The sequence below is a fragment of the Mustela lutreola genome, chromosome 16 (assembly GCF_030435805.1).
Source record: "Mustela lutreola isolate mMusLut2 chromosome 16, mMusLut2.pri, whole genome shotgun sequence".
Taxonomy (NCBI): domain Eukaryota; kingdom Metazoa; phylum Chordata; class Mammalia; order Carnivora; family Mustelidae; genus Mustela; species Mustela lutreola.
In genome coordinates this window covers 32,096,036-32,118,494 of record NC_081305.1, presented here as the reverse complement: position 1 = coordinate 32,118,494, position 22,459 = coordinate 32,096,036, and the positions used below count along the sequence as shown (strand labels likewise).

Here is a 22,459-nt window from a genome sequence, read left to right as displayed (position 1 = left end):
CTGAGTGGCTCAGTCAGTTAAACATCTGAGTTTGCCTCAGATCATGATTTTGGAGTCCTTGGATCGAGCCCCCCATCAGGCTCCCTGCTCAGAGAGGAATCTGCTCTGCCCCTTCCCTCTGCTTGTATTCTCCCTCAAATAAGTTAAGTAAAATCTTAAAAAAAAAAAAAAAAAAAAAAAAGCAAGCTTCTTATGTATCTTAGGGGGAAAAAAAAGGAAGAAAGAAAAAAGGAAAAAAAAAAAAAAAGCCTGCTTCCTTCTTTTTCCAGGCAAAGTGACTACCAAACGTTGGTTCAGTGTAAGGGCTCCAGTACCTGGTGGGTTGGGTTTGGACCCCGGCTCCAACATTACCCACTGTTTCTCTTTGGATTTGTGTTTCAGTGGCACTGAGTGTAAAGGAGGGTAATTAATAATGGGACCCTGCTCTTAGGGTCGTGAGCGTTACTGAGCTGACGGAGGTATTGGGCTGGTGCGTTGTAAGAGTTCAGCAGATCCTGGCCCTTCGTTATTATCAGTGTTGGCTTTGGGGCCGCTTCCTGGATGGTCCTGAAATCCTGGAGATGTCTCGAAGGCCAAGCTGTGAGCTAAAAGAACGGCAAAGGGTAGTGACTCTTCCCCCATTGTCCCTAACAGGGTGCCTTCTCCCCTCTCAACTGCCAACCTTGTATTTGCTGAAATCCGTGTCCCTGTGTCCCCCATCTACTCCCCAAATGGAAATATTGCCATCTATTGGTTATTTCCCATCAGTTGAGTATGGGGCCAAATGCATTTGGCCATTTTTTTTTTTTTTAAGATTTTATTTATTTATTTGACAGACAGAGATCACAAGTAGGCAGAGAGGCAGGCAGAGAGAGAGGGGGAAGCAGGCTTCCTGATGAGCAGAGAGCCGATGTGGGGCTCGATCCCAGGACCCTGGAATCATGACCTGAGCCAAAGGCAGAGGCTTTAACCCACTGAGCTACCCAGGCGCCCCCATTCCTTTGTTTTAACTCTTAAACTCCACAAGGTAGGTGCTCTTTTAGGTCTTGCAGAGGAAGACCTAAAGGAAGTTGGCATTAATTTGCTGGAAATCCAAAAAGGAGCAGTATAAGCTGGATTGGAACCCAGGGAGTAAAACACACATACTTAACCCCTCATGCCAGATCGCCTTCCAGAGGGAGTAGCTACTTGACTAGATACACAAATTCGGGGAATGGGGGAGAGAGGGGTGCATTTCCTTGGGGGCCTTGAGCCTTTGTGGATGAGTTCTTTGGGAATCTCAGACAGAAGAGGGACATGTCAAGGGGGCAGGTGGGCTTCTGTACTGTAGGCTAGCCCCCTCCCAAAGACGCCTTTAATCGGACAGGCCCAAGAGGAGAACCAAGCATCCTTGAAGCTCACTCTTCCATCTTCTTCTCCAGGCTGTCTGACAACTCCATCACCTACTTTGGGGCAGAAGCCCTCCTGCGGGCCCTAGAAAGGAATGACACCATCCTAGAAGTCTGGTAAGGCCCCTGGGCCATCCCCTTTACCTCTTTGAGCCTCCTTTTTCCAATCTGTAAAATGGGGCCAGGAGAAAGAGGAAACCTGAGCATTTTCCCCCTGGGCCTGACATTCCATGCCATGCTGCTTGCAGTGGATCTAATTTCTGTCCGGGGAAGATGTTTTCCCATATCCCAGCATGGACCATGTGGTTCATTTTTAAACCCTGAGTATTCAGGAAGGTTTCTGTTCCCAGTGACAGTGTAGGAAGAGGTGTGGTGGAAGATGGACATGGACACATGAACTTGGGGGCATTGCACCTGCCTTCTCAGGTCAGGGCTGTTGTCTCTGGATGGAGGTGACATTGGGGGGCGGGGATAGATGGGGGGAGGAAGGTGCTGCTGCCCAGTGTTTCCAGATCTTTATAATTAAAAGCCACATTCCTTCATGTGTTTGAAAAAAACACTGAGTCTCACCTTCAGAGATGTATGCTCCTTCCTTCCACGGATGTATTTCACTCCCAGAGTAAGTAGAAAGGTTTCCCCCGGTTTGGTGTGTAACGAGTGAATGTCCCACTGTACGTGTTTCAGGCACTGAGCTACAAGCCAACCTTTCAAAACTAGGAGATTCCCCCATGGAAATCATATTTCTGAGTTTTCTTCCCAAGGCTTCCAACTCTGGGTCCCCATGGGAAATGCCAGCAAGTAAGCAGAGTAGAGTAGGGCTGCCCCACTGAGATGGGCAGAGCAGCTCATGCCGATCGGATACCCAGAAAGTCTGGCGTCCTGCACCAGGCTCCTTTGACCGCTCTATGTGGCCTGTCTTGTCCCTTTAAACTTGTAACCCCTGCTTTGCATTTGCTGATGGACCGGTCCCTCCCTCAAAAATCAAAACAAGGCAACAGCGACAATACATATTGGATGATGAAGTTAAAAATAAAAACTTGTCGGGAAGAGATTTTTCCTTTCCGTATGATTGCATAAGCCTTGTAGACCGTGAGGTCCTCGGGTCCTGGGCAGAGCGTGGGTTTTTGTTTCTGTGTTTGTTTTAAACCATCACATGGTCATAGGAAATGTCACATTCTGCGTCCAGGGGGAAGAAGCCAGCATCGGGTTGATATTTTAAGGGTTCTGATGTTATTTGCCACCTGTTGACAGGACTTGGGAGGGCACGAGGGTTTGCTCATTGCATTCTTGGTAGATTCTGCTGTTGCCTTAAAAAGAATCGCCAGCCTTGGGGAGTTGGGGCCGGCCGGGTCCGGTGCAGATTTTCTCTGCAGAGTCACAAAGTCTTGCTTCATCACACACAATGATTTTGTGAGCTGCCCTGGGTGGACCAAGGCTAACGCCAGCAGGGCAGGGCTGCAGCAGGACCCAAGGGCCAGGCCATCAAGGCCCAGGTTTAGAAAGTAGCAGCCTCCCATTAAAGGCACCATCCAGGCTCAGCACTCATCCGAACCTCTCTTTACTTTGTCCCCTTTAGGCTCCGAGGCAACACGTTCTCTGCCGAGGAAGTGGAGAGGCTCGGCCAGAGAGACACCAGACTCTTGCTCTGAAGCCTGGGGGCCAGTGTTGATCTCAGCGTGTTTGCGAACAGGCTGTGGGTTTGGACCCCTGAAGTTGGATACAGAGCCGTGTCCTGCCCAGGTCAGGGCTGGTGCAACAGGTCATCTCTGTTCCAGCAGAGGAAGGAGCAACAGGGTCCTTCACAGCATACTTTCTGCAGCCGATTTTGCATCCGGTTCTGCCCAAGATTCAGTCCACGGAGTGTCGCAGAAGGGTAGCTCCTCCCTGCCTCCTGCTAATCTGACACAGGACAGCAGGGCCCATGGATGTTATCGTATCATTGTGGGTTTGAGACCTGGATCCGCAGGAGAGGCCCCTTCCCGCCTGACTCACAATGAGGAGGGGGACTCAGGATGCAACTTTCTGCCAGGTTTCAACTCCTGGGTGGTCATCTCTCCAGGCTGTTCCCCACATCTGGTCCCTCCCCTCATTCTGGATACCCCTGCACATGGGAAGGATTCAGAATACTGGGTGTTTTCAGCTTTGATATTTAGAGCCACAAATGCAGGGTGGGAAGGGCTATAATTTACCTGCTGTCCTTCCCGATACTTAAGACATTATTGAAAGGGGACACATGACAGCCACTTAGTTCCCCCAGACATTCTGGATTTTCAAGGAAAATAAGACCACACTACAGCTGATATCGCACACACACTTTTATTTCCAGGGAAATCAGTTAGACTTCAGTTAAGCTTTTGGAAGCCGCTCTCCACCCAAACGCAGTGTTGTAGAATCAGTCCTGGCCAGGATTTGGAGCGAATCCCCCAGGGCTCTGCCTGGTCCCTTGGGAGAGGGACTCTGACAGCAGACTTCCAAAATAGATTCCGAAGAGGTGGTTCGGTGTTACATGATAGAAAGTTATGGATCAGAAGTTTATAGGGGCAAGATCAAAGACTTTTCCTTATAAGACAGATGTTTTCCCGGATTTTTTTCCCCCCCAAATGATGTATGTTGAAGCCTCTATAAACTGTCAGGTGCTGTGCAAGTGTTACTACTTAAACATTATTATTCGTGAACACTGGTTAATATTTACAAACCACTTTGTTTTATTCTCCCCAGTTTGTTTTTTATAAAAAATGCAACCACGGATTTTACACTGTAAATAGTCACAGTGAAGAAAACGGTGGCGAGCCCTCCTCCCACCCAAGCTGTCTTCATTGTGACCAAATATTTAAAAAAAAATTCTTGAATGTTGTCAGATATTAAAGCAACAGTTTTTTACTTGGAGAGGGAAGAATGATGTTTGCACCAGAACATTTATTGTTTAGGGCAAAGGCAATTCTTAGAACTAGGCCTGCAAACAAAACGCTCTGAGCTTCGGCTTAGAAAGGCCTACCCCTGCGTGAAGTCTGAGGCCGTGTGGAAGTCTCATGGTGCCCTGCGGGGTGGCAAGGCCAATGTGGGCTCCAGGAGTCTTTAGCAGAAGAAGGATGGAGAAGGTTCTGGAACAGCTCTTCTCAGCAAGCAGCCTCCTGAGACGGTCTCGCTGAAATCATTCTCAGCTGCATTTAATGAGCTCAGGGGGCTCCTCACCAAAGTGAGATCCGCTCCCTGGCCAGGTTTTGGGGGCCTGGCTTGCGAAATGCGGCGGCATGTCCATGGGCTCCCGCATACGGGCTTGCCTGTGGGCTCTCTGCTCGTGGTGTTCATTTTTGTCCAGTCCACTGTTCTGATACAGAAGATTGGGAGAGAGGTGGGGATCGACTAGGCCAGCTTTCCCTGAGGAGTCAACACAGCAGTCCTTGTGTGTGGCAGCATCTTTGGATTGTAAATTTCATTTTCCTGAAATTCCTTCAGCAATGATTTATGGGCCAGATATGGTAGGAGCATCGGTGGAAGAACAACAGAGACATGATCCCGGTCCTCAAGGCACGTAGGTTGGTGAGGAGGGGAGAGGTGGTTAGAAAACTAGTGAACTGGAAGATACAGAAAATAAGGTCCACTGTGATAACAGCTAGGAAGGAAATAAACAGAGGCGCCGGGGTGACTCAGTTGGTGAAGTGTCTACCTTTGGCTTGTCCCAGGGTCCTGGGATTGAGCCCCATGTGAGGCTTCCCCCTCAGTGGAGCACCTGCTTCTCCCTCTGCCTGTCCCCTCTACTCACGTGGGTGCACTCTCTCTCTCTCAAAAAAAAAAAAAAAAAAAAGGAAGTGAAGGTTCTATCAATAGAGGGGAATCGATTGGGGATTGAGCAGAGACACGTAAGGGTTGGGACCTTATGAGGAGGGGCTGGCCTTGCCAGGAGTCAGGGGGCTTGTTCACCAAGGACAAGCTTCAGGAAGACCTGTCATGGAGAACAGCCCAGTACATGTAGTAGCCTGAATAACGGCCCCAAATATTTAACTCCTTCCTTGAGCCTGAGAATGTTGCCTTATGTGGCAACAGGTAATTTAAAGTTATGGTTTAGGGGCGCTTGGGTAGCTCTGTTGGTTAAGCGTCCAACTCTTGATTTTGGCTCAGGTGATGATCTCGGGGTTGGGAGATTGAGCCCCACATCAGGCTCCCTGCTCAGTGGAGAGTCTGCTTGAGATTCTCTCCCTCTCCCTCTGCCTATCCCCCACTAAGCTCTCTCTCTCTCTCAAAAAATAAAAAATAAAAATAAAGATGTGATTAAGATGAGGATCTTGGCTGGGGCGCTGAGTGACTCAGTTGGTTAAGCTTCTGCCTTTGGCTCAGGTCATGATCCTGGGGTCCAGGGATCAAGTCGCACATTGGGCTCCCTGCTTCTTCCCCTGCCTCTCTCTCATGAATAAATAAATAGAATCTTTAAAAAAAAGATGAGGTTTTTGGGATGGGGAGATTTTCCTAGATTATCTAGATAGGCTGTATTTGTAACCACAAGTGTTTCTATAGGAGAGAGGCAGAGGGCAATTTGACACAGAAGAAGGTGGTGTGATCACTGAGGGAAGTTGCTAGACTGCTGGCTTTGAAGGTGGGAGATGGGGCCCCATGGGGGCAAGGAGTGCAGCTCTGGAAGCTGGAAAAGTCAAGGACATGGCATTTCCCCTAGAACCTGTGGAAGGAACATAGCCCTGCTGTCACTTTGATTCTGGCCTCCAGGACTGTAAGAGAAGTAATTGGTGTCATTTTAAGCCACCAAGTCTGGGATAATTTGTCACAGCAGCCACAGGAGACAAATACATTTAAGGCAAACTAAGGGGCGAGTGTCTACATGGGTTCGGGGAGGTAGGTAGGATCAGTTCATGAAGCGCCTAGTTGACCATGGTCAACGGCTTGGGCTTGATCTTAGAATAGTGACCAGCCATTGCAGAGTTCTAAGCAGGGTCAAATGTGACCCAATGACATTCAAAGAAGACCTCTTTTGCTCCTGGTTGGAGAAGGGACTGGAAGGCATAGGGGAGGGATGAGCAGAAAAAGTAGACAGAACCACCTAGAAGCTATTGCAGGTGAGAGAGGCAGTTGTTTTAATGTGTCAGCAAAGGTGAAGAGAAGAGGATGGATTCCAGAAACATCCTAGGAGGGGGAGGGGAGATTCAAGTCCCCTTGATTTTTGACTTGAGTCACTGGGACACACCATCTTGGAGGTCAGCTGGGAAGACAGATGGGAAGAAACCTTGGAAGTGGGAGGGACTTTGTTTTGGATAGTCAAGTTTGGGATACCTGAGCGACATCAAATGGAGACACCAAGTTATGCCCTGAGTCTGAAGCCCATGGGAGAGGTCATTGCCAGGTTTAATAGCGTGGGTGTCCTCAGCCTCTAAAGGGGGATGGGCTCATTGGGCCCGGATGTTATAACCCAGGGAGAGATTATGGAGAAGAGTTCAAGAGGGCCCAGCAAAGGGTGCCACTGGGACCTGGATATGTCCTTGCCGTCAGAGCTCAGAGTGGAAGATTCTTAAATTCCCAAAGTCCAGCAGATCCACCAAAAGCATTCTGGGCCCAGGCAGGTAACTTGCGAACAAGTTAGTTCGACTTCCAGAAATCCCTTTGCAGAACAGGAACAGATACATTCCAGATTTGTGGCTGAAAATACATAATTCTTCTGTGCAGGGGGAAAAAAAAAAGGTACCAGAGTAGGAGAATTTTTTTAAAAAAGAGCTTCAGAATTTCAATTATATTCACCATCATCCTAGAAGAAAAAAAAATGTCAATCTGAGTGTTACCCCCCGCCCCCCTCCCCCCCCACATAGTGCCAAAACCAGATACTGGAACGAATATACCCCGCAGAAAGTGTAGGAGGTGGAATCACATTCCGAGCAGGCTGAGTTGAGACTACATACAGCATCATTTCATTATTGCACCAACACATCTTCACGCCTCCATCCCCACTCAGGAGATGGGCGCAGCCCAGCGGGCGAAGCACACAGCGATGGCACACCCTGGTAGTGCCGGCACGCCAGGGAGCACAGAGGCCCGGGCCCTGGGTGGCAGGTTTCCCCAGGTGAGCGGCAAGGTCATGAATGACCTGCCCAGGATGCCCCTTGGAGAATTACATGGGGAGAGCCTTCAGCTGTGCAGACTGGCAATCCCAGATCACTGGATTCTCCAAGATTCCTTTTTTTTTTTTTTTTTTGGCTCCAGATTTAATCCCACCTATCATCATTTCTGGAATAATCCACAAATTCAATCCTCTAGGCATCACCACCCCTCCATTATCAATCACTGTGAAAATCCCTCCTCTCCCGTTTTTACTTGGAACAACATCCTTCTTGACGTCTTCAGTTCCACATACCCGTCCTTCTCACTGTCTCCCCGCCACCCCCAGGAAAGAAGGGCCTCCTAAGGGGTGCACCCTTGCCTTGCCTGGATTACTACATTAGTGTCTTAACTGGCTGGCCTGACGCCCACACATGAGCTTGTTCACAGGTAAGTCAGATGAGCCACTGCTCTGGTTGAAATTCACCAGAACTTCCCAATCTAGCTCAAGGTGAAAGTTAAGATCCCCTGGCCCACCCCTGGGGTTTTCATGGACTTCCCCTTTGCCACTCAGACACCCGTTCCCTGTGCTCCAGCACACGGCTTCTTTGCTGCTCCTTGACGATGCAGAGTGCGTCCATACTTTTGCACCTGCCTATTTCCTCTTACAGGAACACTCTTCCCTAGACAGTGGCCTGGCTGGCTTCCTCATTTACTGCAGGTCTTTGTTCAAATGTCAGCTCATCAAGAGACCCCTTCCCTGAGCTGTCTACCTCCAACAGTAGTCCCCAACCACTCTCTGCTCCCCAGCCCAGCTTACTAGTGTCCTCCCAGCACAGGCCAACTGACATCCGTGTGTTTCTTCCTTCCCCTAGAATGTCAGCTCCATGAGAAGAACAAGAGTCATGCTTGCCGCAGAGTCCTCTGGGGCTAGAATAGTGCCTAGTGCATAACTGAAGCTCAAATATTTGTAAACCTAATGGAGAATCAGCCTGCTTAAAGGAAGCAGAACATAGAAGTTGGGCAAGATTATAAAAACAAGGAGCGCCGGGGTGGCTCAGTGGGTTAAAGCTTCTGCTTTCTGCTCAGGTCATGATCCCAGGGTCCTGGGATTGATCCCGTCATGGGGCTCTCTGCTCAGCAGGGAGCCTGCTTCTCTTCCTCTCTCTCTCTGCCAGCCTCTCTGCCTACTTGTGATCTCTCTCTGTCAAATAAATAAATAAAATCTTAAAAAAAAAGATTATAAAAATGAATCGCCTTTCTCCTGACACAATCAGTGTCTCCTTCCTAAGGGAGGAAGTTTTCTTGCCATGTGAGATCATTTTTAATGTGTTTTACTGTCCCAAATGGGATCCCAGAGATAGCACAGAAGTCTCAATGAAGAGCCTTAGACCCCTTTTCTCTATGGGTATGTTTTTCAAATCACACAGAGATCATTTATCATTGATAACAGCAAATAGCTCCAACAGAGGAGCATGTATTTTTAGTTAAGCAGGATTAGGGGAAAGATGATTAAAGTAATCACTTTTATCTTATCAAAAAGAGCTTTTGGGTATCCTGAGTAAAAGCCCCCAGACAGCATGTTCAGTTGCACCTGGAGACCCACTCCCCAACCACCCCCACAGCTAAGAGACAAGCTCATCCTTGGAATGGCAGACTCTCTACCCATCCATGGACTGAAACACCAGGCCGGGCCATATGGAGAAAAGGCCCATGCGGTCTCCTTGCCTGTGGGGATGCTTGGTTCAGTTAGCCCCGTGATTCAGAGCTCATTCATTAGCCCCCTGGTTTGGAGCTTATGCCGAACGCCCCATCCCAGGAATGGGAGGGAAATGCCTGGAAGCACGGGAAGCTGCATGAATAGCCAGGAGTTGCCATTTCCTGGGATGGGGAAAACAGAAGGACTTCAGGGGGAGTGGAGGAGTATCAGGACCTTCCCTTCCGGCTCTGTGGGGCGGAGATGCTAACTAAGCGGGCAGTACCATCTGCAACACTGAATTTTGTGAGGCTGGAAGTAAGAGGTAGCCTGTGGTAGCCATTTGGGGAGCACGGGGCAGCGTCTCAGAAATGACGGTTAATCGTGTTCCTGAGAAGGTTTGCTGGGGACCTGCATGGGTGTTACTCCAAGTCCTAGGTCCCTCCCAGGCCACCAGGTTTCCAGCTCTTGGGAGAAAGAGCTCCATTTAATCCAGTGGCTTTTGGTTGGGTTCCTGCTTTGTTCAATGAGTGCTATGCAAGACGGTTTAGAATCAGAGCGAATTACCCTATTAAAATCCTTCAATGGGATCCTGTTCATAAGCTAAAGATCAAAATGCGACTCCCAGGGTCCTACCTGCCCGGCTCTTTTGTGTCCCCATTTACCGTGCTCTGCCTCTTCGGTTCCTTCAATGTTGTCATGCACAGCCTTGTTCCCTTTGCCCCATGTGCTCCCCTTCCCCCCCGGGCTGCTAGTCATCTTCCTTATTTCATCTTATAGGTGACTTCCTCGAACAGGCCTGCCCTCAGTGCCCCACCACCTCTTACGTGTGCTCAGAACAGTTCTTGTTCTGGGGTTCACTCCAACCTCGGTAGCTCAGGATGTGATCTCGGAGCTAGTCCTTTAAGGTCTGCCCTTCCTTGCCAGAGGGTATGGGTGGACTCTCTCTCAGACGCCCCTGTGCTTCTTGGTCCATGCTCGGTAGTAGTTCAGCCAGCAGTGGAACAGGCTGTGTGGAGGTGGAGGGCATCAACGACAGGGCCTGGGGCCATCTGCAAAGACCCTTGGAAGAGGGTGGACTTTGGTTATGCCTGAAACAAGGGGAGGATTGGAAAGCAGAAAGGAGAGGCATTGCAGTTGGAGAATTTGTTCCAACGGAGCTGGAAAGATCCTGACTTGAAATCAGGAGAATCAGTGTCTCAGCTCATCTCCTGGGTGACCTGGGACAAGTTATTTTCCCTCTCTGGACCTTAATCTCCTCTCTGTAAAAGGAGAGGCTGGCTTAGCAAGGATTGCAAATAATAGCACCATGACACTATTCCCCCATCTTATCCCCTGGCAGACATCTCTTTTCCCCAGAGAGCCTGAATACAGTTTTAGAATTGTTTTCAACACAATGTTCTAGGCAGTCATTATGGGAGACGGTAATTGAGATAAGCCTTGTTTATCGGGTCTGGCTTGGAAGAATATCTCTTGGATGAAGTCAGGCTTTGACACTGTCTGATTCAAGGAATGGGTCGCAGGAGGACTGAGCAAGGGCTCTCACAGCTGGCGGGTAGGGCAGAAAGCAGCAGGCTCAGCAGCACCAAGCAGGATCATCAGAAAGAGCTTGAAGACGTCTTTGTCCAGGGGTGGCAAACTGACCTTTGGGGGCCAGTAGAGAGCAGTGTGGCAAACAGGGGAAAGGGAGACTGCCCTGTCTTAAAGGATTCAAACTCTTTCTCTCCCACTCCACTCCCTCTTCTCCTTCCTCCTCCTCACTGTACAGGTCAAGCAAAAATCGTCTTCAGGCTGAATTGTTAGCCCAGACAGCCAGATGGTGACCTCTGAGTCCTCCTGACTTTATTGGAGAATCTAGAGCCAGGAGGGAACAGTGTTGCCTAAGGCCACGCTGTGAGCCAGGCCTGTTGATTTCCATTTTATTGCTTTTTACATCACTGAGGTCATGAAACTCAGGACACAGGATAAGGATGAACAAGGGAAAGACAAGAGTGTATTGAGGCTTAGGTTTTCAAAAGATGTCCGTTTCATCCTCGGTGCTTAGGGCCAGGGAGGTGGGTGGCCTGTGGACTAGTACTGTTAGTAATCACTCATGTGACTTCTTTTATGTACTTGCTGGTTTAAACTGCCCAGATCTTCAGAAATGTCACTTTCCACTGGGGAAATTTTCCCTCTCATGATTAAATACACAAACCCCTCTTCTTTCCTCAGTATTAATCACCTTCTCCTATAATTGGTACTTAAAATGTCAAAGGAGAAGGAATTAATTAACAGGAGTATCCAGTGCAGCAAGGCATGCTCTGAAGCAAGGCTCTGGGACTGATTATAAAAAGCACTTCCTTAAATATTTTGAGCACTTTTGGGAATCAGAAACCTCCCTTCTAATTGAAGGATCCTTAACTACACCCCAAGTCCTGGCTGCTGGCCAGGGGTGCAGAGCTGAGTGAGGCAGCGGGTGGAAATCCCTTCTTCGCCACCCTAGGGAGACCTCCCTTCAAACTGGGATAGGTGGCGACAGAGGTTTCGAAGCAGCAGAGGTCCCGGGCAGAATCTGAGGGAGGAGAAGAGATTCAAAACGACTGAGCTCCTGCTGTGTATCGGAAAACTTTACCTACAGGGTTTCACAGCGGTTCTGTAGGACAGGTGATGACTGTTCTCTCCATTTTACAGTTGGGGATACTGAGCCTTAGCGTGGTCGTGAGATTCTCACGTCAAGAGGTTACTAATTAAAAGCGCAAAGCATTCACATTTAAGTCTGATTCTAAAGCTTTGCTTTTTCATGGAATCCTGAAATCCTATTCCCAGCTCGAGTCACCCCAGACCCAAACTCCCAGCAGGAGTTTTGACAGCTAAGTCAAGCGCCAGGACCCGGGCCTGGGAGGTGGAGCCGGGAGTAGCACGGCGCCCCGCCCCGGCTCCGGTGTCTACCAATGGTGACGCGGCATCCGCAGCCTCTTGCCCAATCAGCCAGAGCTCCCCGCCCACCTCCTCCGCTCCTCCTTCCCTTCCCTCCGCTTTCCCTTTTGCTCGACCGAGCTTGACCGAGCGGAAAGTCCCTTCAGCCGGCTCCGGGCCGGCAGCCATTGGAGGAAGGTCTGTCACAGGGATGCCCAATCAGAGCGTGCACAGGAACGCATCTCGGGCTGCGATTGGTCAGTTCGGCGGTTGCCCCTCGCCCCCGCTCCCACTCTCTCTCTCTCTCTCTCCACCTCCCGCCCCGGGAGGCTCGGAGGCGGGGCAGGTGGGGGCGGGCCCAGGTAGCAGGTTCGGCTGCGCCCGGGCCGCGCGTCGGAGGTAAATATTAAGGCGGTGGGTGTGGGGCGCCGGGGCCGGACTGGGACGAGGGCTAGCGAGACTGGGGAAGGGGCGACGCCCGGCTGCCGGAGGTGAGTGAGTGAGCGGGCGACTGAAGCGGCAAGTAGCGGGCGGCTGGGTCCTCTCGGGCGTCCGTTCCCGGCCTCCGGGCGCCTTCGGCCGCCGCCGCGGCCGTCGGGCCCTCGGCGCCGGCCCGTTAGTTGCCCTGGCCGGGAGCCGGCCAGGCCAGCGGGGTGCTTAGCCCGCTGACGTCAGCCCGAGCTTCCCCACCCCCGGGGCATCCCCCCCAACCCCCCACCCCGGGCTTCCTGAGAGGGCTCCGGAGCGGTGGGAGCGTGGTGGCCGCCGCCGGGACCTCCGGAAGACGGAGGACTCGGGGTGGGAGCCGCGCAGGAGACCCGTCTTCTCCGCCGGCCCCCATGTACAGATGGGGAAACTGAGGCACGGGCCTCCCCTGTTGGCCTGGGCTGTAATATCTTCTCTCTCGTAGCCCAGGGGCGTATCGATCGGTCGCTTTGCGGGGTGTTTGTGGCTCCTGTCCAGGAGGAGCTGTCAGGGTTCTGGCCTCGTTAATGGCGTGTTCTGCTTTTTCTTTCAGTTTCCCCCTTTCCAGGGTGAGGATGGTGCTCCACCACAACCTGGAGTTGTTGAGTTGAAAGGTGTGCTCTGTCGAAACAAGGTATTCTTTTCCGTCCTCCGGTTTTCCTTGTTCATCGTGTTAACGATCCGTGGGGAGATCAGGAAGTCTTGACAGAAGAGAGTGTTCCTGGATTGGTTTCTCAGCTGGGTCAGCTGCCCGGTTATTCATGTACTTGGCATCTTTTCTATTCCACCCTGTGGCATCTGCATGTTTTAGGATGGTTGTCATCTTTCAGCCACCGAGCCTTTCAGTCTCTCGGCGCCCACCACCCCCGCCGCCATCCTCTTTCCCCAGTTCTCCCTGGAAAGTTGTATCCTTAGCTCAGCGAAGAAGCATTCCTTCTCTTGCTTTTGAATTCGGGCTAATAGAGATCTTAATAAGATTGTTCCTTTGGCAGTCGTTGGCTCCCCGAGAAGAATCCGGGCCTTGAGGGAGGGTGTTCATTCAAGTGTTGGTTTTCTGCACACCCCCTCACGCCCCAAGTAGACTGAATGGCCCTGAGGATTAGGCTGCCAATTCCCCACTGCGTGGTGGGTGGATTGGAACTAGAACAGTATTAGGAGAAAACGATGGCTGGGAATACTTGTGGACGTTGGTGTGCTGTTGAATGTTGATATCACCCAGAACGTTCTGCGAGGGTCTGCTGCGAAATGTTATAGTATTCCCCTGAAGAAGCCTTCCTGTGGATGGCAACTTTTGTGGAAAGCTGATTAAGACCAGGGCACTATTATATAAAGCACACATTCAGCAGCAGTGATTTTATTATGGTCCGACATGCCTGAACTGTGATTTCGCTTGACTTGGCAAAGTCCTTATCATAAGAAGAGAGAAAGGAGTAATTATCCTATTCATCGAATGATGAGTATTTTGTTCCTGATTTCCACAGTTTCTTCTTAAATTTGTCAAGGTATTTTCCCGGGTTACACAGAATTTATAGGCATCACACATGGTGTGAAGACCTAGGAAACCAGCTTTAGAGGAACCTCACAACAACTTGTTTTTGTAATTGTGAAATTTCTCTTGTTTTTCTCATGTGTGTAGCAATGCAGTGGGGGTAAACATTAACTGTGACTTCATTAATTCGAAGTTTTATGTATATATGTATATATTTCCTTTTTAAGCTGGAAGATAAGCTTTTAATCACTTAAACAATTAGGATGAGGAAATGGATTTTTGGCTTTCACTTTTATCACCTGAGTTAACCAGATCATTCGTTCATTTTACACGTACTGAATGCCCCTTACATGTTAGGCAGTGGTTTGGCACTAGGAATACGAAGATGAAGGACTTGTGGGAGTTCCCAGTTTGGAAGTGTAGTGGCGGGGCTTAACTCTAGGGAGACTGCGGGGTTCCCTGTTCTGCCGTGAATATACATGCAGATACGGGAGCCAGACTCTTTTTTTAACGTTATAAATCCCGCTTGTTTTAGGAATGGAATACTTGTGCACTTGGGACATAGTAGGTGTGGAAAGATAAAGCTGACTCTTTTCTGGTCATGGAATCTCTGTTTTTCTGTTTTTAGCTGTTTAGTGGTAGAACAAGTTATTCTTTTAGTGAGAGAGATTCTTCCTTAAAATGGTGATTATTCTAGCTATCTAGAAACTTTTGGAAAAAGACCTGTGTGTCTTCTTTCTTTGGCATTCACGCTGACCTTCTGTCTCTTTGCCACTTATAATTGGGGGCAGTATTTTCGTACTGTAAGTTTTATTCTGATTTAGATAGTCTTCTGTGGTTTTTAGTTGGGATATTTGAGAAGATGCAAAAATGTTCTTGAATTAGATCTTTCTTTGTTTTCTCTAGTGAGGTTCTTTGAGCAGTATAACCTGATAGCTTGGGAATTAAAAAGACATTGTACTTTCTAGATAACGATTGTCAGTTGTATGTAGTTAATGCTGTTTGTGTGTACTGTATATTATCTTTTAGAAAGAGGTAATTCTGACCTTTAATATTTTTGTATAAAACACATTTCTTGACCATCTTTTCATTGCATTGATAGGAAACTGATAAGTATTTGTGTCTTGGTTTAATGGCTTTATTTTAATACAGTTAAACTCTCCTTTGTTCAGAATCTAGACCCTCAACAAGCTCAGATAACCAGATACACTTTCAAGTCTTTGTGACCCTGAACCAGTCCCTCATCTCAAATGTTGTCAAAGGAAAGGCCTTCTTCTGTTCAATATGGTTTAGGGTTAAATATATCATTGCATTCCACCTCTTTGGTAATTTTCATTCAGTACTTAGAGTAATGATCAGGATATTCATAATCACTCAATTTTCCAGCCTGAAAAAAGTGAAGGCATTTAGATGAATCACTTGTGGTATATTTACATTCAAAGTGCAATTAGAGGCAATTTTAAACCAATTAGACCTGAAAGGTAGTAAGAGAACATAAAGTAGGGCACTTATCATACTTTAAAAATGCCATACTTCTCAGCATCTAACACTGTGCTGAGTGCACAAAAATACTAAACAAACTGAGAAACCTTGATCGATAAAGAACTCGTTGACAATGGCTTTTGAATTTTTCCCATGTCGTCTTTAGATTTTACTGCTTGGGGTTCTTAAGACTCAGTCTAACTGTCGTGCATATCCAGTGAAAGAACGTTGTCATTCTACTCATTTCTGCAGTGGAAGAAAGTCCCTTTATTAACCTATTTCTGCTGTAATGGCAGTATATTGAGATATTCACTACCATTAAATTTATTATCTTGTATAGCTCTGGGGTCGTAAAATTCTCCATTCACCTTTCTCAAACTATCAGTTGCAATGAAGAGAATCACTGTTTAACATGGTAATTCCGAAGTTATTCTCTCTTAATGTGTGCTTTCTAAAAGAGGAAAGACCACAGCCTTTTTATTTTTGGATAATGCTTTTTACATGTTTTATAAACTTTTGCTCTTGCTGCTCCAGTGGTCTGACATGACCCCTGCGCTTATTAAGGTGAAGGCCTCTCCCCCTTCCGCTAATGCAGATTAGAGCAAAGCTGCTCCCGAGTGTTCGCTGTAAAAGATGGTTCTTAATAATGATTGGTAAATTGCCTTCCACCTTTTTTTATAATCCAAAGGAGTTATATTAAATTTTACTGTGGACTGTTTCTTAAACGATTAGCAAAAAACACTTCTGTAACCAAATTCATATAAACCATAGCGTCCTAATGCATTACATACAGTAATTTAATTTCATCTTGGTCATATTTCTTTACCCACTGGTTTTGTTTTCCATCATGACATGACTTGTTAAGCTGGGGAGCCAATGGAGTAGAAATCATGGGCATACAATATTAAGATTCAGGGATGTTCCTATTATTTGAAGATAAAATTTTTAGGAATTTTAAAAAGTAATTTCTTTTCTAAAGAGAATTACCATACTTGAAAAGCAATATTTTGGCCAAAAATATTTAAATACATTTATAAAGAGAACAAAACAACTCCCTTTTTCAGAAATTTCTTTGTGACCATCTCAGCCTTCTGGGAGTAACCCAGACCCTGTCCATGGAGCCAGGCCTCTGTGCTTCACTCCTGGAAGGCTGTTCAGAATTTATGTATACCTCTTTCAGTTATTTTGTTTATTCATCCTCTGGCTTCTCAGAACTGGTTAGAAGGAGTAAGGTAGAAAGCAACAAGGCCACAGAATGAGTCAAATGTACCCTGTAGGAAACCACAGAAAATGGCTGATTGCAAGGGAAAATCAGAGACTATAAATCTGTAGAAAGCAGACCCAGAAACTCAGAAAGCATAACGTCAAGCCTTTTAACAAAGTCACAAACATCTTTGCGTCTTGAGAGTACATGAGAGCTTATATTCATATTGATAATTTGAGGATTCAAGAAAAGAACACTTGTTGGCATTTGAGAAGAATTTTAAGTCAGAAATAACAAATCAATCATTTTGGCGCTTTAAAGGAATACAGCCAAATTGAGGGTTTAGGTCTCTGGGTAGCTTTCAGTGAGGGATTTCGGGGTTTATGATGGTGCCAAGATAGGGATTTCCACAGGTGTTTTATGTAAGTGACAAATATAAATTGATTCTGTTCCTGCTGAAGTAACAGTGCCCTCAAGTGGAATTAAGACAAACACATTATAAAGAAGGGGGGGAAAAGAGCGAGAGAGCGAGAACCACTTTACACCAGCTCTTCCCCTGCCTTTACTAAGTGTTACACGATATTTCAATAATGTTGTTTTAAAGAGATGCCAAACTTTTCATCCTGTCTCAGGTAACTTGCATGTCTCATTCTGGGTTGTGGGGGGACAGACTTTTAAAAGCACTTGACCAATTCTAGAGTACATCATTATCTAAGGACACAGTCCACGTATAGATTTGCCAGATTATTTATCATTAAGTTCAAATATTAAACTCAAAATGTGGTTCTTTAGTTTTAGGAGTATTTATTTCTAAATTCCAAGAATAAAATAGATAAATATGGTAGTGCTCTCAACTGCTGGTGTGAAATGGAATGAAATGGATACTTCTACCTCAAAGAAGGATGGAGGGGCACCTGGGTGGCTTAGTTGGTAAAGCATCTGACTCCTAATTTCAGCTCAGGTCATGATCTCAGGGTTATGAGATTGAGCCCTGCATCGGGCTCTGCTAGGCATGGAGCCTGCTTTAGATTCTCTCTCTCTCCCTCTCCTTCTACCCCTCCTTGCTCCCCTCCCCAAAAAGAAGGATGGAATGAGTAACTGTATTTAGAAACCAAATGGCCACACTCATGTGACCCAGAATACATAAAAAAATTTTTCAGTAAGATAATTAATTTAATCTTAATTTGATTTGATGAAATTGTATCATTTTTAACCATCAGTTAAAGTAAGGTTGAGAAGGTTATTTTAATTGTGAAAGATTAGTATTGTAAAAGTTTTAGATGAAAATTTGAAACTGAAAAAGTAATGATCTTTTTGTATTTGTTTCAAGGATGACATAGTTAAAAATTGTGGTATAAAAAGTTCGATATTTGTTACTGTATTACAGTTTTATTCCTTGTTATGTAGTCCAAGTTTTAGTGGCTACAGAATTGATTTTTAAAGACATCTTTACTATAATCAGATTTAAACTATTTGAGATTTTGAGAAATTAAATGATGGCTCTGATTAATGTGATTAACATCTGCTTATCTAAGGGCAAAATGTGCATGATGAAGGAAATGAAATTGGAGAGCAAATAAATGATCCATTATTGAAATATGGAACATAGATAAACGAATCATGGTTAAGCTTTCAGAATATGATTCATCATTTTTTTGATAAAAGAAGTTTATCATAATAATTAGGGTGGGTAACTTTTTACTTAAACTGTGTAGAGAAATAACAGCCTTTTTGATTTATGTGTGTTCTGCCAAAATACAAGCTTATTCATTTAAGTTAGGCAGGATCTATTAAAAATGCTATTTTTTAAAGTTAAAAAAATCTATTTAAATATGTGTATGTTATTTGTTATTCAAATTTGATTTCATAAATTTCATTGCCTTGGAAACGAACACTGTTGTATTATCTTTGAAGATACTTTATAATTGGCTTTCCTTAATTAAAGATGCAAAATTATGGTAGATACAAGTACTGTATGTCTTTTAACCTTTTTAGGTACATTTGAAAGTATTTCATTTATGTGTGTGTTTTTACTAATAGAATGAGATCTTAAGAAGTCTTTAATCTTAATTTTAGCTCATGTAGAATAAAGTGTAAAGTTTCTCTTTGCTTGTCCTCCAGGCATTTTGCTTTGCTGTCTTTTTACAGCATGGACACCAAATTGCTAAAAACGTGCTTTGGGACTGCCAGTGAATTTATCTTTTGCGGTTTTACTACAAACTTAGTAGTTCCATTTTTTTTGAGTTAATATTTTGGAGTTAATGTCACAATGAGTTCAGGCTTATGGAGCCAAGAAAAAGTAACTTCACCCTACTGGGAAGAGCGGATTTTTTATTTGCTTCTTCAAGAATGCAGTGTCACAGACAAACAAACACAAAAGCTCCTTAAGGTACCAAAGGGGAGTATAGGACAGTATATCCAGGATCGTTCTGTGGGGCACTCGAGGATTCCTTCGGCAAAAGGCAAGAAAAATCAGATTGGATTAAAAATTTTAGAGCAACCACATGCAGTTCTCTTTGTTGATGAAAAGGATGTCGTAGAAATAAATGAAAAGTTCACAGAGTTGCTTTTGGCAATTACCAATTGTGAAGAGAGGTTCAGCCTGTTTAAGAACAGAAACAGACTAAGTAAAGGCCTCCAGATAGATGTGGGCTGCCCTGTGAAAGTACAGCTGAGATCTGGGGAAGAAAAATTTCCTGGAGTTGTGCGCTTCAGAGGACCCTTATTAGCAGAGAGGACAGTGTCGGGAATATTCTTTGGAGTAGAATTACTGGTAAGTTTGATAAACCGTTTTAGTGGGCTGTGTGTGTGTTTCTGTGTATATTTGTATGCCCACATGTATTGTTTTTTCCCCTTTAAATACAACAAAAACGTTTTCCAGAAATCTTCTGTAATTTTTAATATTCATAATTCTTAGGACTTACTTCCTAATGATAAATTGAGATGATGCAAAGATGATAGATACATTGAGAACTTTTTATAAAATGACCTACTATAGTAGGAAATACACCGGTCATGTAACTATTCAAGGCTTTCACATATTAGAAATTTTAACATTGTCTGTGTTTAAAATGAACTCTACCAGTTATAATTGAATTACTCACCTCACAAATTGTTAATTATCTTGTGACATTAGCATCTGTAGGTTTCTCAGTTTTTCTTAGTGTGTGTGTTATTAAGTAATGAAAAGTAGCTATAAGATTTTAGAAAAGTAAGGTGCAACTACTTAAATGTGGTTTGGTCGTCCCTCATAATTATGTGAAAATCATCTTGGAATTTATTTCTACTAAAGAGAGAACTAAGGACTCTGTGATACATTTCCATAATTAATATTAATTCTCAAGAACTTAAATGTTAGTTACATTTTTACATTCTTGCATATAGAATCTCATGTCTTATTTAGTGATTAAATTTTTAAAACAGTGATTGTAAAACAATCAGAGGTTTGAATCCCAGTTATGCTATTTAATAGCTGGGCTGCCAGGTTACTTATCCAACCTACTTCTCTAAATCTGCTTCCTCATCTGTAAAATAGCGAAACCAGTATGTACCTGGTTTTTGGATAGCGGAGGTGCTTTTGTGATATGCTGATTCAAGAGTCAGCCTGGTGTCGGGCATATATAGTAAGTACTCAGTAAATGGAGCTAATATTATTGTTCTTTTAAAGTAAAATTTTCTTTTTATGACAAAATTATTGTTCTAATCACAGTGCAGAATCTAGCCAGGCTCTCTCACAGTGGAATTATGATTTTAAATTTAATTAATTAGTTAATTAATTATATTTCAGCATCAGATACAGCTTCCTCTTTATTCTTTTTTAGACACTCAGTTCAACAGCAGCTGCTAATAATTATATTTCTTGTATGTGTCATTTAGAATTTTCCCAGTGATTTCCCTAAAATCCCCAGAGTGGATCTTTTTTCTTATGGGTCATCTTCCTCCATCTCTTTATCTATCAATCATTTTTTTTCCCTCTCATTTGAAAACTAGGAAGAAGGTCGTGGCCAAGGTTTCACTGATGGGATATATCAAGGGAAACAGCTTTTTCAGTGTGATGAAGACTGTGGCGTATTTGTTGCGTTGGACAAGCTAGAAATCCTAGAAGATGATGACAATGGATTGGAAAGTGATTTTGCAGGTCCAGGGGACACAATGCAGATGGAACTTCCCCCTCTGGAAATAAACTCCAGAGTTTCTTTGAAGCTTGGAGAAACTATAGAGTCTGGCACAGTTATATTCTGTGATGTCTTGCCAGGAAAAGAAAGCTTAGGATATTTTGTTGGTGTGGACATGGTAAGAAACTTTTGGAGTGTATTCTCTTTGTGGGTCTGTCAGTTTTATGACCAATTTTAGGTACAAATTAAGCACTCTGAATATTTAAAATGGACTAATGGAGTAACTTAAAAAACATCTTCTAATTTATCTTCGGTAAAGGAACATTGAGATGGGACAGGAGTCTAGATATAGAGTTACACTTACTCTTTTTTCCAACTTGAATAAACTGGAATCATGTTTCAATCCTTAAATTTGTTCTATGATAGCTGACCAGTAAACAGAAAAAAAACAAACCAACCCACGCAAATGTGTTATCCGATGCCTTTTATTTTTGCAAAGGTTGTTTTCTCTCCCTGCTAATCTTTGGTTCTCTTTTTATAGTATTTTTGCAAAATCTTATTGGCTGATCTGATTTTAATGAGTGGTGTAAACATCAGTTATGGAAAATAACCTGCGTAGAGGAAGAGCACATTGCTTTAGAGGAAAAGATGATTAGAGTATCTCGTTATCTCTTTTCATGGTGGTAAAATATATGTAACATACAATTTACCATTTTCACCATTTCTTTTTCTTTTTTTTTTTTTTTTTAAAGATTTTATTTATTTATCAGAGAGAGAGAAGGGGAGAGAGTGAGCACAGGCAGACAGAGTGGCAGGCAGAGGGAGAAGCAGGCTCCCTGCTGAGCAAGGAGCCCGATGTGGGACTCGATCCCAGGACGCTGGGATCATGACCTGAGCCGAAGGCAGCTGCTTAACCAACTGAGCCACCCAGGCGTCCCTCATTTTCACCATTTCTAAGTTCATAGTTGCATGGCATTTAATTACATTCACAGTGCTGTGCAGCCATCACCCCCATCTTCAGAGCTTTTCATCATCCCACACTGGAACTCTGTCCACATTAAATGCTACCTCCCATTACCCATCTCAGCTAGTAATCTGCTGGTAGCCAGGATTCCACTTTATGTCTCTGAATTTGCCTTTTCTAGGTACCTCATATAAGTGGAATCCTACAGTGTTTGCCCTTTTGTTCATTGTTTTGTGTCATTTTTAATGTTACCTTACAGTCCTATTTGTTCATAATGGAAACATTCCAATAGGACAAGTTGAATGTTACCTGTGGGCATGAAGAGAAGGAGAGGAAAGAATCTGAGAACATTTTTATCATAGATTGGAACTACGGACAAGAGTTTGTTAGGTAGAAAGAACAAACTCAAACAGAATTTTTAAACACTAGAATGAGTTAGGAGAGATCGTGACTAATAGACTCTTGTACTCACGATGTTTTTGTGATTATTTTTATCTACTCAGGCATATTGTTTGGTAAGGTATGAATATTTAGCATCAGTTTATCTGGTGCTTGGAAATTCTAGGAAATGCCATTTGATATCCATTAGACAAACATTACTATGTTGTTTAGACAAACATTTACTGAACGTTTGCCATGTGAAAAGTTAGAGACAGAGGAAAATGTGTGGGTCCCTCAGGATAGCTAATGATAAAGCACACCTTTCATATTTACTTGGAGAAGAGATTGTGAGCTGGGTAGGGGGA

General features: G+C 44.8%; 2 protein-coding genes across 13 annotated transcripts in view; both read left to right on the top strand.

The window, feature by feature from the left end:
* NOD2 (nucleotide binding oligomerization domain containing 2) overlaps positions 1–5,185 on the top strand; it is a 36,253-nt gene extending 31,068 nt beyond the window's left edge. For 4 of the 5 annotated variants that reach the window (XM_059152553.1, XM_059152554.1, XM_059152556.1 and 1 more), the window contains 2 exons: positions 1,401–1,484; positions 2,944–5,185. In XM_059152553.1, coding sequence (XP_059008536.1) covers positions 1,401–1,484; positions 2,944–3,016 — 157 coding nt within the window. In that variant the 3' untranslated portion in view covers positions 3,017–5,185. The remainder of the gene's footprint in view (positions 1–1,400; positions 1,485–2,943) is intronic. The other variant, XR_009348752.1, reaches the window with a different exon arrangement.
* Positions 5,186–12,291: 7,106 nt separating this feature from the next.
* CYLD (CYLD lysine 63 deubiquitinase) overlaps positions 12,292–22,459 on the top strand; it is a 69,763-nt gene continuing 59,595 nt past the window's right edge. For 2 of the 8 annotated variants that reach the window (XM_059150703.1, XM_059150697.1), the window contains exons 1-4: positions 12,339–12,485; positions 13,013–13,093; positions 18,756–19,407; positions 20,625–20,927. In XM_059150703.1, the coding sequence (XP_059006686.1) occupies positions 18,904–19,407; positions 20,625–20,927 (807 nt within the window). In that variant the 5' untranslated portion in view covers positions 12,339–12,485; positions 13,013–13,093; positions 18,756–18,903. Of the gene's footprint in view, positions 12,486–13,012; positions 13,094–18,298; positions 18,321–18,755; positions 19,408–20,624; positions 20,928–22,459 lie in introns of those variants that run through there. The other 6 variants (XM_059150698.1, XM_059150700.1, XM_059150705.1 and 3 more) reach the window with 6 other exon arrangements.